Here is a 16,872-nt window from a genome sequence, read left to right as displayed (position 1 = left end):
TATTGTTGATTTGTTGAGTACAAATTCGTGCATTAAATAGTATTTTTATAATACACCTTACCCCAATTAGGCATATCATTTATAGTTACAGAGCAGCAATCTTAATAATCGACTTCTACCAATAAAAAAAAGTTGAATTACATAGAAAGTTAATTCCAAATGGCAATCGTTTATAATTTCTAACATGAATTTAAAAATAGTAAATTGTCAGACAGTGACAACAGTCCGCTGAGCTTTTGGCCAATTGATTGAGATGCATTTTGAAATAATTTTAGAAATTTATGTATATTTTTAAATAAAATCATCTTTAAAAGATGCAATTATAGACAAAACTGAGTAACGGATAATTTTTGTTGGATTCTATGAAAAATCAAAGGGATATAATACTACTCAATTACTCATGTCTCATGCGGCTTAAAAACCCGTTTATGATCAGATATGAAAAATTACAATACACTTTTGTTCCTTGAAGCACATTCATGGCTTCTTCAAAAATCAACCGACTTGATTATTATATTAGCATTTTTCTTGGACTTCATTATGAGTTCTGCATTGAGCCTGTCGTTGTTCTCTATCTGCATCACAAAATTCAGTTGTATTGTATGCAAGTCTGTAACTTGTTACCAACAAAATACATCATATAGACATATTAAACACTCGATTTGAATGGCCAAATAACATAATCATCATAAGTTATAAGATGTAGAATTTACCCGTTGTTTAGCAATGTCTGGAGGCTTACCTACATATGGGGGCCCCAGGAAAAAGAAAAGAAAAAGAATTACATGTAAATTTAAAATGCCTTCCCAACTTGGAAAAAATTGGTACTAATCTATATATTATGAAAAAGTGCAATGTCCATACCAGTTGAAATATGCCTCTTTAAAACTCTCTGCATTGCTTTGTCAATGTCAATATCAATAAACCTTCAAAAGAACAGCAAGAACAAATTAGACAAACGGGTAGCCCTGATAATACGCTGACATAGCAAATACTGGTTTCAGATTTGGTTAGCAACTTTCAAGATAGATCATAAGATAAATATGAAATTTTTTTTACTGGAACTGGGGAGCAAGTGTTCCACGAGTAATAGGTTATGATTTCTCCCTGTGAAAGTTACGCCCTGTTTCTGGAAGGGGCCAAATGACATGTACAACTATTAACGTACCTAATATGAAGAGAATGAGGGAAAAGAAAAAGTAAACTGAATAGAGTATCATAGTTTCTATGTAAATCATTATCTACTTAAACTTCAAAACCAAAAACCAATAGAAAACAATGATGAGATACAGCAACAGCTAAAGATCAGCTGGAATATGTGACTCAGTAATGTGGAAAAGAGTGATGCTAATGTTTAACCGCTTTTACTAATCAAATGCACAGGAGACTCTGCAGGGGAAGAAGAGAGGGGTATTAGGCAGGAAACTAATTAGAATGGGAATAGAAGGGTGAAGAGCCCCTTTATACCAAGGCTATTTTTCTTAAATTTGCAATATATTCATACGTGTATATACTATACACTAATACACTCTACATGCTTCTGAGGTTGAATTCCCCACTGGAATAACACCTCCACATTCATTAGTACACACCAGTTTCATTTTTATATCCTGTAGCTGATACCTGGTTCCTATTGATGTAAAATCATCTTCAGAACAATTATTTTCACAGAAAAATTTCAACAAAATTAAGGTCCCAACTGAATTTGAACAACAGCATTAACATACGACACTGGAAAGTTCAAGGTCAACAGAAGTGTACAAGAAGAAAAATATGCCTTAGTAGATCAAATAAAATAAAATACTTGCCATTTCTCGTCAAACAAACATGATATCTCCTTCCAAATCCCATCTTCCAAGAGCAAATAGTTACCTTCTACAATAACAACTTTGTGCCTAGATAAGTGAAGAAAACGAAAGAATCATTTCATGCAGTACATTTTATTTGAGATTAACTAAAATAAATAGACAGTTTAACAAATAGTAACAACTTAAAAATCGGTTACCATGATTTGAAAAGTAAAGTTGATTAAAAATAAGTAAAGAGTTTAGGAAGATATCAAAATAGAACACCTTAGTGGCATCATTTACAAATTTCACAGTTATGTAATAAACAACAGAAGTGATGACTATCAGAGGCTTAAACAGTCCTTATTAAACATGTATAACATTACCATAAAGTTCTATTAGAGTTATTACATGTATTCAACAGAAAATTCATGAACATTTAGGTTTATCAATGTGATCACCTGGACTTACGATTACCTGATTTTGAAACAATGGAGTTCTGGATTTAAATATTGGGTCATTTTTCTAAGGGTAAATATAATTCATTAAACTTTATTCTCTGACCTCATCCATGATGGTCATTTCTCTTCTTTTACGTGTAAGTTTTAAATTATTCATCATTTAGCCTTGTTTAAAATCATTTCTCATGTCAAAACTATATAAAATGCTTATCATTGCCCATCTTAATGTAAGTTACTCACTGAACATTCACAAAGATATCATCTTCCAATGGGTCCCCAACCCCATGGTCAAACGATGGAACATAGACGGATCCCTGAAAAAATTGATTCCCAACAAATTTGGCTCATTAAATAACCTATATAGTTGGATATAATCTACAAAAGATAACACATACAAAGATAAACCTTACATGAATTTTAAGATTCTTGAGACACGTAAGTAGTCGTGACGGATTGAATGTCCATGGAGCTGAAAAACCAATTGAAAGATCAGTGTTTTCTCTACAAACACAATGTCTGACATTTGTGCTATAAAAGAGATTCCTTACCTCCCCTTCTGGCATGTGCTTCCTCTGGATTCTATTATCAAAAACACCATTCAGAATTATAATTGCCCTTGCTATTAAACAAAACCAAAGAAGCTCATTCACTATACTCCAATACTTCAAAAAGAAATTCTATTTGTTGGTATGTTTTATGTAATCTAATCTCCCTTTGGTTGAAATGTAAGATCGACTTTGGTTCTACCTCCAAGAAATCAACAAATAAAAATGTCATGTTCATTTCCAATCTTTGCAGATGACCTATTAGATATTGCAATATGCAAATCAACACTTTCAACTTTCAAGCACACATTTGACTGTCTTCAAGCTTATAATTTCAAGAACAGTATTATGGAGGATGTGAAGAGATGAAATGAACTATGAATGAAAATTCATATTGACAACAACCAATGGTAAGCACAAGAAAGATGCTAACCTCCATTACATCTAGTTCAGAACGATAAAGATGGAAACCATCCATGGGAACTACAATAGCAACATCAGGAGGTTGAACCTGGGAGTCCATGGAAGAAGCTCTCTCTGGCCAAAGCTTGTTTACCCGGCTGACTACTTCATGTGCAAGAGTGCTTTTTCCAGCACCTGGTGGACCAGCCAAGCCAACAATGTGTCTGTACAGTAACATAAAAATAACAAATACGTGAATATAAATGGAGCCACAAACAAAAGGATGATAGGATCAGATTTATTCTGATGTAGGAGACATACTTAATACATTTAACTGAAGAAGATAATTAAGATGTTCTTGTAATTGATTATTGATAATTTAATGCAAAATGGCAAGTAGAGTATCAGCAAAACAGAAGTTGTGAACAATGAGGCCTTCCTAACAGAAGAAAAACTTTGCCATAACTCAAATTTTAAGCAATAAAATATAGCTAGGATTTTGATATGCCTAGAATAATTCTGTAACATAGAGTGAACAGGACCAACAGTATAAACCTTCAATCGTAAAAGGATTTGGCACACAGTACTAACATGCAGAGATGGATGTACATGAGTCTGTACAATTGTGGTAACATTCAGAACCAACTCCACTAGTTTCCAGAATTCCACAAACAAGAACTTACTTAAAATTAGGGCTTGATGACACCGATGCTGAAGGCAGAAGGCGTGCAGCCAATTCATCATATAACTCTTCAACTCCACTGCAAGGGAATAGAAGTAACTAAATGAATTCAATTCATCGCTATTTCTCCCTCACAAAAAAACACATTTCAGACAATTTGCAGTCCTCAAATGACACCCATTCATACCGTTATATGATATTACCTTTTCTCTACTACATGAACCTGCCCCTTCTCAGCAGATAAAACCTGCGAGAGCACAAGTTAACACCAAAAACAGTATCAATTGAGTGTGGAATCTCAAACAGCCAAATGAATAATTATTTGAATGACATGAGTTGCATAAAATAAAAATAAAAATCAATTCTCAGTCTTCGCGCTGTGTGAGAAGTTTTCAACTGAGTTTTTTCCCCATTATCATGATTATTATTTGTTTTCAATTTTCGACTTTATAATCGAAAAGATGAAAATGAGAACCTTGAAGACAGCAATCTTGCTACTGCCATAGCCAGTTGGAGCAAAAGGCAGCGGCGAAAACTTGTTATCGCGCGCGACGGGTAGCAAAAACCGGTTCCGATGGCGAGCTCCGACTGTTCTTAGCAACAATGGTTCTGTGGCAATGATAAAGCAAAAGTGAACCAATTACACTAAAACGATCACAAAAACAGAGGTAGTCTTGTTTACTTATACATTTCTAAATACATGCAAGATGCGATTGATAAAAACAATCAATTGAGAAATCAGAGATTGAAAATCGAAGCACACCAGCACGAGAAGATCTCTGAAATGTTGAACAGAAGGTTGCTTCCATGTTACTCTCACCTTCAACAATGGAGAGTTGGAGACATTACTCACTTCGGTTTTTAAACTCACGAACAATTTTAAAGGCTACATAAATTGTAATTAAGGCACAGATCACCAAGTCGTTGTAGTATAGTGGTGAGTATTCCCGCCTGTCACGCGGGTGACCCGGGTTCGATCCCCGGCAACGGCGATATTTGTTTTTTATCTTCCAACATGCGGGTAAAAACTAAAAAGGTATATATAATTATATATACTAGCTAAATGATCGCGCGGGTTGTTGTTAGCATATTGGTAAAGAAAAAAGAGACATATTTTTATTATTCATAATTTTAAAAAATATAATTCTAATTTCAATTCAACAAATTATTTTAAAAAACTCCTACGTAATGTATCTTTTAAAAAACGAATTTTATATAATATTTTGCAGTATCAATTTTAAAAAAAATAACAAATTGTAGTAACTAATTTATATTTAAACTAATCTAATTTTACGAAAAATAATGGATAATTTTATTATTCAAATCAATAAATTTATTTGTAAAAACTACAAAAGTAATACTTTTTTTCTTATATAAAATTATTAAAATTAATATAAAAAACATAAATATATTTTTGGCTTCCTGTTTTATTAGTGCTTTATATATATTTAGTTAAAATCTATCAATTATGTAAATTTTCTATTAAGTATACAAACATAAATGCCATTTTAAAAAAATATTAAATTTATCTATACTATAATGTCATCCACAAAGGTGTGAAACGCTTCCTACGACGTTTTCAAAGGCTAAGAATAATGGCGAAACCAGTGGAGGAAGAATGGAAGATAGAGCTTTTCAAAGGGTAAGGATAATGGCGAAACCAGTGGAGGAAGAATGGAAGATAGAGCACGGCCGGATAGGACAGCAGCTTTCTGACGAGTTCTCCTCCGGCGGCGACACAGCAGCTCAGCGACGAGCTCCTTCAGTGACGACGGCAACCACCGCGACAGCCCCAACAGCGACGGCAGCGTCACTGCTCGATCTCTTTTTCCTCTGGTGTGCAACGGCGGTTTGGCAAGTTCGGCGGTGACGCGGCAGAGCGTGGTGGCAGCGAAGCAGCAGCAAGGCGGCGACGGCTATCCGACGGCGACTTGGCAAGCGCGGCGACGGCGGCGACGAGGCCCACCAGCGCCGCTGCATCTTCTCCCTTCTCTCTGTCTCGGATATCACTCTCATATCTCCCTCTCTTCTCATGTCAACAGCGGCGACGACGGTGGCGGTAACACCCACTGCGCCGCCTCCCTCTTCTCTTTTCCCTCCACCGGTCTCCCTTCCCCTCTGCTCTCCCCCTTTCCTTCTTCCCCTCTTCCTTTCTTTTTTTTTTTTCATTCCCAGCTGCTGCTGTTTGGTGTGTGTGTTGCTGAAAAAGAAAGGGAGCTAGGGTTTCATTGTGGTAAAAGGATAATTGGGTGTTAATTAGGGTTAAGGTTTGGTAAAAGAAATAAGGGTAGTATAGAAATTTTAATAAAATTGAAGGGTTGGATAGTAATAAAAGAAATCAAATGTAAAAGGTTTTAAAAAAAAATCAGGACATTACACTTTATCTGTTTACAATCTATATGAGAAAGGAAGCTATTTTGTTCCAACACCATGACATGTCCGACAAGTGCAACGACTCAAATGAAGTGAAGCAGTGAAGGTAGATTTGTAAATAAAAGGTAATGCAAAATTGATTTTTAAAAAATAGATTTAATATCTATTTTATAAATAAAAAAAAAAAGAATTTACTTTTAAATTTTAATGCTTCTAGCCCTCTATCAAGCAGAGAATGTCATTTTTTTCTAAAAGAAAAGAAATGTTTATTTACTGCTCCAATAGTCGATTCAATATTGAATCATTTATATCAGCTGCAAAACAATAATTAAAGAAACCAAATATGCATGGCCAATTATGCAAACGGCATAATTCTAACTACAATACTAAAACAAGAAAAAACGTTTCAGTCTACTGCTCTTAACTTATATGTTCCACAGCACCAATTGAAAAGCCTAACTTAAATATTTTGGGTACATAGTAGAGTTCAAATTATATCATACAAGATATTCTTCGTTATACATTACAATTAATCAGTACAAGTATTAGTACACAATCACATTACAAAGCCGTCTCTCAATTTTCCTCCGTTTATTATCATTTTCAGGTGACTGCAATATGAAATCGAATGTAGTTAGTTAGTTACTAGATAAAGAGTCATTCAAAACAAACAAAAAATGCTATACAAATTTTGGGACATCAAACAAAGATGTTTTACTTAACAAAACGTGATACAAGTAATTGATGCACAAAATCAAATTTAGATAACAATGGCTACGGTGCATGCGAAATACAAAAATAGCTTCCAACTAATATAACAAAAAAATAAGATGATGTAGACTAAACTTGCTGTTATTATTTTTACCTCGTTACTAAGTAAATGATGAGGAACTCGGACCCTTTTGGACCCGTCAGGTAAACGCTTACAAAGCAAAAGATTTTCCATGGCTGTATAAGCATTGCGGACCTGCAAACAAATTTAAAAACAACACATGAAAGAGTACACTCAATATTAGAAACATTCGATTATAAAAGAATCAAGACATTATGTAAACACTATTTATCCATGATCTATTGGCTTTCTGTTCATAATAAAATTGACAAAATGAAGATTCTATCTCAAATGAAACATAGAATTAGAAAATACAGGAGGAAAACTGATATGCTACCTGATTTTGGATGGCCATAATTAGAAGATCCTGACAACAAGATGCATGCACATTTTCCAAACCAGGGCACTGAAGTAACAGCCTCTCTGAATGATTCAATGATGGAAAAAAAATCAGTCACTTATGTAAATACTAAAAGTTGTGTCAAATTTTCAGCTAAAAAAGTATTGATCACAAAAGAACAGGGACATGAAAGAGGTACCTACCTGGATGCAAATTTCTACAAGAATTTAGGTTGAGATCAGTAAGTTGTGGGCAGTTTAAATATAAAGCCTGTGTATTAAACAAAACAACAAATTCTAAAGATTAGATGCTCAAGAAATAATATGCAGCAAAATAAACTTTTAATTTATGAAACTCACATCCAAGCCAGAACAACCCCATAAACTAAGTTTCTTTAAACGGCTATGTTTGATGATTAGCTTTTGGTTTGTTAGGTGACCATTAGCAATAGATCTGTGTTGTAATTCACAACTGTTGTTGTCTGCAGTCGGATTGTCAGAATTAGGATCACATATGGTCATACCACAGTCCATAAGTTCAAGGTTTGGTAACTGAGCCATAGCGAATTGAATACCACCTGAAACACATGACAGCATATTAATAAGCAGAAACTAAACCAATGGAAATTTGCCAGATAGCTGACTTAATAAAATGTTCCTTACTTGAAGACACACAGGGGCAAAGAGCAAGAAGTAGTCTTGTCAATGTTTCACTGAATACATTGCAAATCATTCCAATGCCACTGTCACTTATGCCAGATCTGAGATATAAGTTACAATTAAACATACTTTCAGAAACAGATAGATAAAACAGAGAGTTATATTCATACAAGCATTTTAACCATGTGTCTCTAATCATTTGGTTTCCTTTATCTTTGTATACATTGTCGAGTTGCCAAGTATTTTAGCTGTTTACAAGGCCAATGCATTTCATATTTCCTATAGAGAAACTTGAGGACAGTTACCATGAAAGGACACATACCCACTGAGATCAAGTAATTCCAAATTTGGGTAGCTTGAAGCAATTGCAGCAACAGATGCATCAGTTATTTCAGATCCAAGAACAAGTGAAAGCATTCGCAACTCCCTGATCAATGGTATAAAGAAAAACTTCATCAAACTTATCACACTGGAGGATGTTACCAATATAAAGTATGGCAACAAAATAAAATTACAATAATTGCAACTCAGATCATACTATATAATCCACTCGTAGATAAGATTTTGAGAGTTCAATTACGCAGCTTAAATGTGGACAAAGTTGAATGTCCAAGTGGTGACTGGTTGCTTTTAATTGGCATCTCCTTCAGCCTTTTTTTAAGTGCAATAATGATTTTATACAACTGTAGTTATAATTTCATGTGTCAATATGAGAAAACAGGTGAAATGAGACTTTTTAGTCATATTAAAAAATCATAGTCACCTAGTTCAGCGTATATGTAAGAGCCTTAAATAGACAACAAAATTTATATATTCAATTAGGGAAGAAATTGGAAGCCAACTTTTATCAACCTATAATTAGTTAATATTTCACCATTTTTTTAATTTTCCTTTCTCGCCCTTGTCCTTTGACCATCCACTGCTTTATTAGTTGATTTTTAGCTTTTTTAAAAAAAGATTCCTTAGCAAAACCGATTTCATTAAATGATGGCCAAATGATGTTATAAATTGATTTTATAGTCATTATATTGCATTCAGTTTTCACTTTTGTGTAACGAATGTTATTTCACGAATATGATGCTATTAAAGAAACAGGTGTCCAGAAGGCCATATTTGGACAAACCTTAAATGCGCAGCCGTAATAGCAAGCACAACAGCATGAGAAAGGTGCATTGAAGATATATGTATGTTCTGCAAACTGGGGCAACTTCTTCCCAAACCTTCCATCAAAGTTTTGAGATCAGTACCATCATTTTCTTGATGAGAGAACTCCAAGGAAATCTCTCTTAACTGGGGACAGTTAAAGACCTACCATTTCAAAGTATCTGTTAGTAACTGAATGTTAACTCAAGGGGAAATATCATTTGAAAAAAAAAAAAATCAACGCACCATGCAAAATTAAAAGAAAAATAAGAGAAAGTAATCACCATCTTTGAAAGAGAGAACAAATCTGACAGCCAAAGCGTGGAAAGACTAGATGAACAAAGAACAAGACGGCCTAGATTACAGCAGCCTTCCATCTTGAGGCTCTTTAGACTTTTCTTATCCGAAACAAATCGACTTAATTCATCCCTGCATTTTCAAAGTGGCAGGTTGGACAAAGCCAGATGGAAAAAATACAAAAAATAAAATAAAATCTCTGGTTTATGGTTCATACTGAAAAAAAAAAAAAAACTTTTAGCTCTTAATATGTATTGTATTGAACAGATATAACAAGGTAGATGTTTGCCTTTCTTTACAAGAAAATACTACAAGCTTAAGTGCTTAAGTACCAACACAAGACACATTATATATCATACATATGCTCACATAATCAATCCACATATAGCAAATCAGCCACAATCCTGGGGGAAAATGTATAAAGGTTTAGAAAATGAATAGTACCCATTGATCCGATTGATAGCAGTGTCAGTGGTCGAGATCTCCATGTACTCCAGATTGGGGCATGAGAATGCAATGCAAGCCAACATGGTTGAATCCACATCACTAGAAACCAACGAAAAACACAGCTTAGACTTATAACCTCAATCATATTATCACTCTTTTTTTGGATTAACAGATTCACATGGTTTCTCCTCAAATCAAAAACATGGATTTTTTTTTTCTTTTGTATGTTTTGATTAGGTCATGGTTCGAATTGTATCAGCACTCTTAAAAAGATTTATCCTATTCTTCCATCAAATCATCTATCCATCTCAAATATTAGAAATTTCAAGAAGTATATGCATCTTTGTGCCACAAGAATAATTGGCCAAAAATAATTTAGGTTAAATCTTCGATGATATAGATTAAGTTCTGTTCCATTAAGTTAAACAGTAACAACAACACAAAACTGAAGATCTTGATAGAATCCAGTGAATTGAATCCACACCTCTCCATTTTAATAGAGAGCTTCACAATCCCCGGGCACTTCTGCAACATCGACGCAACAGAACCCACCTGAACTCTCGCTGGAACCCTAACATTCAACTCCTCTGATGCCCTCCACAACCTCTTCGTCGTCTCCCTCCAAACTCTACTCACCCTTGCCGCAGACAATAGCCCCGCCGGCGGCAGCCTCCTCAGCACTTCCCACAGAAGGCTCATCGGCAAACCGCTAGAATCTGAATCCAGATCCAGATCGAGATCGGATTCGGGAAATGCACCTCCAGCTTCTCCACCGGCGAGGTCCATCAGGTCGTCATCGAAGCCACCGCCGGCGACGGCGTCTTCGAACGAAAGCGCACGGCGGAGGTTAGGCGGCGGCTGGCGCACCAGGGAAGCAGAAGAAGGAGCTGCGGAAACGGCAGAGAAGGTGGAGAGAGAAGAATGAGAAGGGGAAGTAGGGGTTTTGACGTTGCAGTTATGTCCCTTCTTGGGGAGACCGCAGCGGCCGCAGTTGTAACTGCCGCGCTTCTTGCCGCGCTTTGCGTCCGCGGATGAGGCGCCGTATGCGGCAGATTCATCGGCGGGGGCGATGTGGGTTTGGGGGCGGAGGTGGTTCATTGGTGTGTGAAAGTGTTGGTTTTGGTTGGCAGAATGGAAAATGGAGGGAGGTGAGGGTAAAATATTAACACGTAGCGCGGGAGACTTGCCGCGCATTCTTGTTTTGTTTCCCTCTTCGTTTTATGTTTTACTTTTTTGTCTGTGTTTGAAAAAAATTATTTTGGAGCTTCTTTTGTTCCATGTCATAAAAGTTATCTATTACTAATTTTACTATTAGGAAGTAGTGAGCAATAAGAAATACAAAAATGATGATTTAATAATAGTCTTCCTTTCAACTAAGTCTTATTGTGATTTCTAAAATTCACGCTTGTAATAAAAAATTGTTGATATTTAATTACAGTGAAAACTCAACTTCAATTAACTTCACGTAAAATTAATAATTGAGGGTCATTACATGAAAATTTAGCCAAATTAATTAATTCATCTAATGACTCTCAGCTATCAACTTTACGTGAAGTCGACTGTATCTGAGTTTCTACCTTTAATTATATTACAAATAGTTTTTAAATTAAAAAATTATATTTCATTAGCCACATTTTTCTTTTTTTTTTTGTGAAATTATTTTTCTACGATAAATTATCTATCATATTCTTTTCATATTAGATTAGACAAAATGATATCGTTTTAATTTTGACATTAAATACTTGATAAAATGACGTCGATTAATTTTAATGATTATATATTTTTTATAAGATAAGATGTTTTGCGATTCATTAAAATTAAATGTCATTGTTTTATCAAATATTTAGGATTGAAATTCAAAACTAAAACAATGATGTTTCGTTTAGTCTAATATAAAAAAACATGTGCCAAATCACCCACAACACAATGAATAACTAAAAATAAATAAAAATTAATATGGTGCAATTTTTCATCTTACAAAACTTATATAGTGCAATTAAAATCTCATAAATCTTTTTATTATAAGTGGTTAATTTAAAATATTACTTTAAAATTTAGCTCGTCTTTTTTTTGTTTTATTATTATATTTAATTTTTTGAACGTCTTTTTTACAAAAGTTTTTTTTTTTACATGACTACGATGAAACAAGGATTCATTAAGGCCATATCTATACCAATATATAATGGAGATACACGGGTTTAGTATCCAATTCTTTTTTCCTCTTTTACTCCTGTTCTTTTTTATTAAAAAATGGGTTTACTTATAACAAAATTTAAAAATTGAACCACTCCTAATACACATTAAGCTCATACACGCATCACACTAATTCTTCATTGCAAAACTACATTGATATGGCAATTTGCAGCCCAAGTACGGAAGCATCACCCTTCTTCATTTAGCTCCAACTTCACCCACACTTTCTCAAACCGGGAATATCAGTAGGCACGCACGCACCAGCAAAATTCAATAGCCCAAACTGAAATTGAAAAAACACCATGCACGTTTCTATTAATTATTGACATCTATTACTAGTATCATTTACAAATTTATCCCTTTCAATTAAATCTCAAAGTGGTATTTGAGATTAATCTCTTACAATGAAGAGACTTTTGATGTTTTACTTGAATATTTTTAAAATTGAAAAAATTACATCATATTAACTTTTCATTCTTTTTCTATCGAATTAGTTCTCACACTATAAATGACTTAACACATTTCTTTTATGTTGGATTAAACGAAATATTGGCACTTTAATTTTAGTGCTAAATATTCGATAAAAACCGACATCGGTTAATCTTAATGATTATATATTTTTTGTAAGATGTTTTGTAGTTCAACTAAGTTAAATAACGTTGTTTCATCAAAACATTTAGCATTAAGACTAAGGCAATATTATTTCGTCTAATTCAGTATAAAAGTGTATATGTCAAATTACTTACACTATCACAAGTAACTCGACAAAAAAAAATAAGAACTAACATAGTACATTTTTTTCAATCTTAGAGATCTATATAATACAATTGAAATTTCAAAAATCTTTTCGTTTATAACTCAATGTATATAACATATCATATGTCTATATATATATATTAGGTAAATTTAAAAAATGTAACCAAAAGAGTTAGGGGATGGGGCAAAACTATTCTCGAAGTATTAAAACGACAAAAACGTCTCAAAATATTTAAAAATTTAATAAAAATAACTGAAAAATACCAATTTTTTTAATAATTGACAAATAACTTGTAAATTTGATCCAATTTTTTTTATAAAATATTTGAATAACTATTTAAAAGATGCATGTAAAAAATTGAAAAAAAATTTGATTATATTTATGGACTCTTTATTTTTTTTTAAGTTTTAAGTCATACAAAATAATTCACAAAAAATTGATCCATTTAACGTAAAATTACAAAATTAAATTTTATTAATAATAAAATTTTATTTTTCTAATCATACTTAAAGAAAGTTATAGTAAAACCCCATTTCCATAGACTTTTTTTTATGAATGTATCTCTAATATTTTGTTTTTTACTTTTATTGTGTTTTTTAATTTTTTTAAGAACACTTTTTACGGTCTACACTTTACACACACGTATATGTAAAATAAGAGTAAATAGCCAAAATCGTCCTTGAAAGATATCTCGATCTCCATTTTAATTTTCGAAAGATAAAATTAATCGAAATCATCCCGAAAGATACACGATTGGTCACGTTAGTTCTTCCATCAGTTGGATGATGACGTGGGGGGCTAATGCCACGTGTCACAAGATGATTGGTTGACGTGTCAGTTTAGTGACACATGGCACTTGACATGTAAAAAAGTTATTTATAATTAAAATAGTCCTTGAAAGTTTAGACGTAAGTCATTTTCATCCCTGAAATTTTAAAAATTAATCAAATTAGTCCTTATATAATTTTTTTTATTTTTTCTTGATAATATTAAATTTAAAATATTTTTTGATACTACTAATTTTAATAGAAATGTAATTGACAATAATTTTAGTAATTGTATCTTTTATTCTTAAAAATGTTTTCAATAAAATTATGGTTTAATTACTCTGTAAGTCCTTATAGTTTCACCGAATTTTCAATTAGGTCCCTATACTTTTTTTCTTTTCAATTGGGTCTCTAGACATTAATTTTTTTTTTAATTTAGTCCCTGCCGTGACAAAATCGTTTGAGATAACAGAATATTTTGTTCAAAAATAGAATATTCTCATAATTAATTTAAAATAACTAATTAAACACCTCTCTATTTTTTAAAATACCAAAATAGCCCTTGGTCCCCAAAATGAAAGATCCCTTGCCAGCCCTAACTTTCTGTCTTTGTTGGAGTTGTGCACAAGGATGCTGTGAACCGCCGACGTGTCCGCCACCACGATCGTGAACTTGTCACCCACCAAGCCAAATACGCACTCCATCTTCTTTCTTTCCTTGTTCTTCTTTTTTCCTTTTTCTTCCTCACTTCACGAATCTCTTTATCTTCTTTTCCCCTCTCACGGCAAAATAGGAAACAGTAAGCTCTTGGCGTTTCTCCTCCGTTCGTTGGGTTTATCATCCATCTGCGTCGTCGTCCGTGACGGTGTGAGCATACATCGGTTGGTGGTCTTCTGTCGCTTCTGATCTGCTATGTACAGTTCGTCCGTCTGCTCTGCTTTGCTCCACGTTGTTCGTCCGTGGGTTTCGTGGCATTTTCTCGCCGTGCCTCGCCGGGCCGCGCCTCGCTGCCTGAAGTCAATATGCCAAAACAGGTAACTGAGTTAAATTTTTTGTTTGTTTTTCAAAGTTGATGAAACAGGTTTAAGTATATGATCATTTTTGTTGAGATAATGGTTTTTGAGTTGATTATAAAAAATATAGCAGCGGTTGAATACATATTTTTTTAATTGATTTTTAATTTTTTTTATGTAATGATTTAAGGTTTACAATATTATATATATTAGTGAGGAAGAGATTGAGCTGAGAAAATTCTAAGGATAATGCGCCAAAGATGGAGGCTCAGATTGCTAAGGATGTTGTGCCATTCAATTTCTTAACACCAACGAGGATCATAAGAGATGTAATTCTTGGAGTCGGAAGCCCGGCTCCGGTAGTGGTGTCCGAGGGTGCAAACACCATGGATGTAGGTAGGGCTGTGTTTGTTCAAACAGAGCAGGATTAGGTTGGATGCAGGGACTTGGGGGACCATAGGGGTTGGCCTCGGTTATTGCATTGCTGCTGCAGTGGCTTGTCCCGATTGACTTATTGTTGCAGTTGAAGGGATTTTGGATTCAAATTTAGTACCATTGAAGTTGAGGTATATACTGCTGAATCCATACTTATTGATGCTCTTATCTTTAGTTATATTTTCATCTGTCATATAGTGGAATGGTTCTTATATTTACTGCAATTGTTTTGAACTAGATCTTCCATGAACTCTTTTATGTTTCTGTGATAGATAGGATTACATAAGCTGGTGTAATTACTATGCGACAACCCAAAATTCCAAGTTCTAGGAGATTTTTTTTGCTAGTTACTAGTGAGTACTGAGTACTGAGCAGTGGTAAAGGTAAATTATAAACGAATCTTGTTGTCCTGAATTTGTCAGAATTGTTTGCGAGTCCTTTTTTTAGAAACTAAATTATAAAAGAGTCGGGACTATTGATGCTGTTTGTAATGGTTTAATCCAGGGATGTGGAGTGAAAATTCTGTACTGTTGCCTTATATGTCTTATCTTTTTTCGATACTTGAGAAAATATGTATTGCCTTATATGTTTTATCTTCTTTTCAATCTAGATACCAGTTAGTCAGTTACCTGTGGTAGTGATTATTTTCAACCATGGAGGTGTATATGGTGGTGACCGGAGAACCTTCAAAGAGTTGAATGGACCTCACAAAAATGATCCTGCTCCGACTTCCTTTATTTCAAAAGAAGGCTACAGGTTACCATGCTTTGATTGAAGCTTTTGGTGGACTATCTTGTTGGGATACTTGATGAACTCAAGTATGCTTTGAATGAAGCTTTTGGTGGACTATCTTGTTGGGACACTTGATGAACTCAAGTCTACTCTTTATTGTTGATCCTATGCTGGTTCAGAAAGTGGGAGTGGGAGGTTGCAACACAAGAACTGATTTATAGATTATCTGTATTACACTGAAATTATGTTTTCTATGGTTTTCATTTTTAGATTTCAAATTTCAATAACCCAAATTAGATAACCTTGTGGTTTTCTATGGTGTACCATGATATGATAAAGACACAAACTATATTTCATGAATATAGACAAATGTAAAATATTATATGATCATAATAAATACTTGAATAATGGAAATTGAATTTTATATATACTTATTACTACTATTTCTGTTTCATTTTATCCATTCTTTTTTTTTCTATATGTTCTTTAAAAATAAGGTATTTTGAAAGTTAAAAAAAAAAAAAGAAAAACTATTCTTGGTACAATTTGTATATAAATAAACAAAAGAATGATAGTGACAAAATAAAAAGGATTATAGGAATATCTTTCATTGAATATTTATAGTTTCATCGAATTTTCAATTAGGTCCTTATACTTTTTTTCTTTTCAATTGGGTCCCTAAGGGTATATAAGTAATTTCACAATTCACTAACATTTTTTTTGACGTTTAACGTCAACAGGGACTAAATTGAAAAAAAAATAATGTATAAGGACCCAATTGAAAAGAAAAAAAGTATAGGGATCTAATTGAAAATTCGGTGAAACTATAGGGACCTGCAGAGTAATTAAACCTAAAATTATCTATCTCCTTTAATTATTGTCAAAATCTCTCTTATTCTTTTCTATTTTAAAACATTTTTCTTACATTATTACATTTTGCTGAAATATATATATATATATATATATATATATATATATATATATATATATATATATATATATATATA

The 16,872-nt window shown here is 33.4% G+C and overlaps 2 protein-coding genes, 1 non-coding gene and 1 pseudogene across 5 annotated transcripts; 2 read left to right on the top strand and 2 right to left on the bottom strand.

Annotated features, from left to right (window-relative positions):
* Positions 1-337: 337 nt before the first annotated feature.
* Positions 338-6,239, bottom strand: LOC112754384 (putative uridine kinase C227.14). 3 transcript variants are annotated; one of them, XM_072219198.1, is made up of 12 exons: positions 4,641-6,239; positions 4,353-4,486; positions 4,081-4,124; positions 3,879-3,956; positions 3,227-3,419; positions 2,797-2,827; positions 2,659-2,717; positions 2,489-2,562; positions 1,809-1,895; positions 865-926; positions 714-742; positions 338-575 (listed from the first exon to the last, which is right to left on the bottom strand). In XM_072219198.1, exons 1-12 carry the CDS (start codon positions 4,684-4,686, stop codon positions 489-491), a joined length of 924 nt encoding a protein of 307 aa, XP_072075299.1. In that variant the 5' UTR covers positions 4,687-6,239; the 3' UTR covers positions 338-488. The 3 variants fall into 3 exon arrangements, with proteins under 3 accessions (XP_072075299.1, XP_029149367.1, XP_025657792.1); XM_029293534.2 differs by having other exon boundaries at positions 338-610; positions 4,641-4,797; XM_025802007.3 differs by lacking the exon at positions 714-742 and having other exon boundaries at positions 4,641-4,797.
* Positions 4,798-4,869, top strand: TRNAD-GUC (transfer RNA aspartic acid (anticodon GUC)). The gene has a single exon. It is a non-coding gene; the product is annotated as a tRNA-Asp (tRNA).
* A 398-nt stretch (positions 6,240-6,637) lies between the features above and the next one.
* Positions 6,638-11,251, bottom strand: LOC112754382 (F-box/LRR-repeat protein 17). Its single transcript, XM_025802004.3, has 11 exons — positions 10,453-11,251; positions 9,966-10,067; positions 9,509-9,653; positions 9,205-9,389; positions 8,404-8,508; positions 8,085-8,182; positions 7,782-7,999; positions 7,626-7,692; positions 7,420-7,505; positions 7,116-7,217; positions 6,638-6,861 (listed from the first exon to the last, which is right to left on the bottom strand). Exons 1-11 carry the CDS (start codon positions 11,160-11,162, stop codon positions 6,796-6,798), a joined length of 1,884 nt encoding a protein of 627 aa, XP_025657789.2. The 5' UTR covers positions 11,163-11,251; the 3' UTR covers positions 6,638-6,795.
* Positions 11,252-14,931: 3,680 nt separating this feature from the next.
* LOC112759003 (2-hydroxyacyl-CoA lyase-like) lies at positions 14,932-16,225 on the top strand (annotated as a pseudogene).
* Positions 16,226-16,872: the final 647 nt, after the last annotated feature.

Source organism: Arachis hypogaea, chromosome 16 (genome assembly GCF_003086295.3).
Source record: "Arachis hypogaea cultivar Tifrunner chromosome 16, arahy.Tifrunner.gnm2.J5K5, whole genome shotgun sequence".
Classification (NCBI taxonomy): domain Eukaryota; kingdom Viridiplantae; phylum Streptophyta; class Magnoliopsida; order Fabales; family Fabaceae; genus Arachis; species Arachis hypogaea.
Note: the sequence above shows the minus strand (reverse complement) of the source record. Positions and strands in the feature narration are given on the sequence as shown.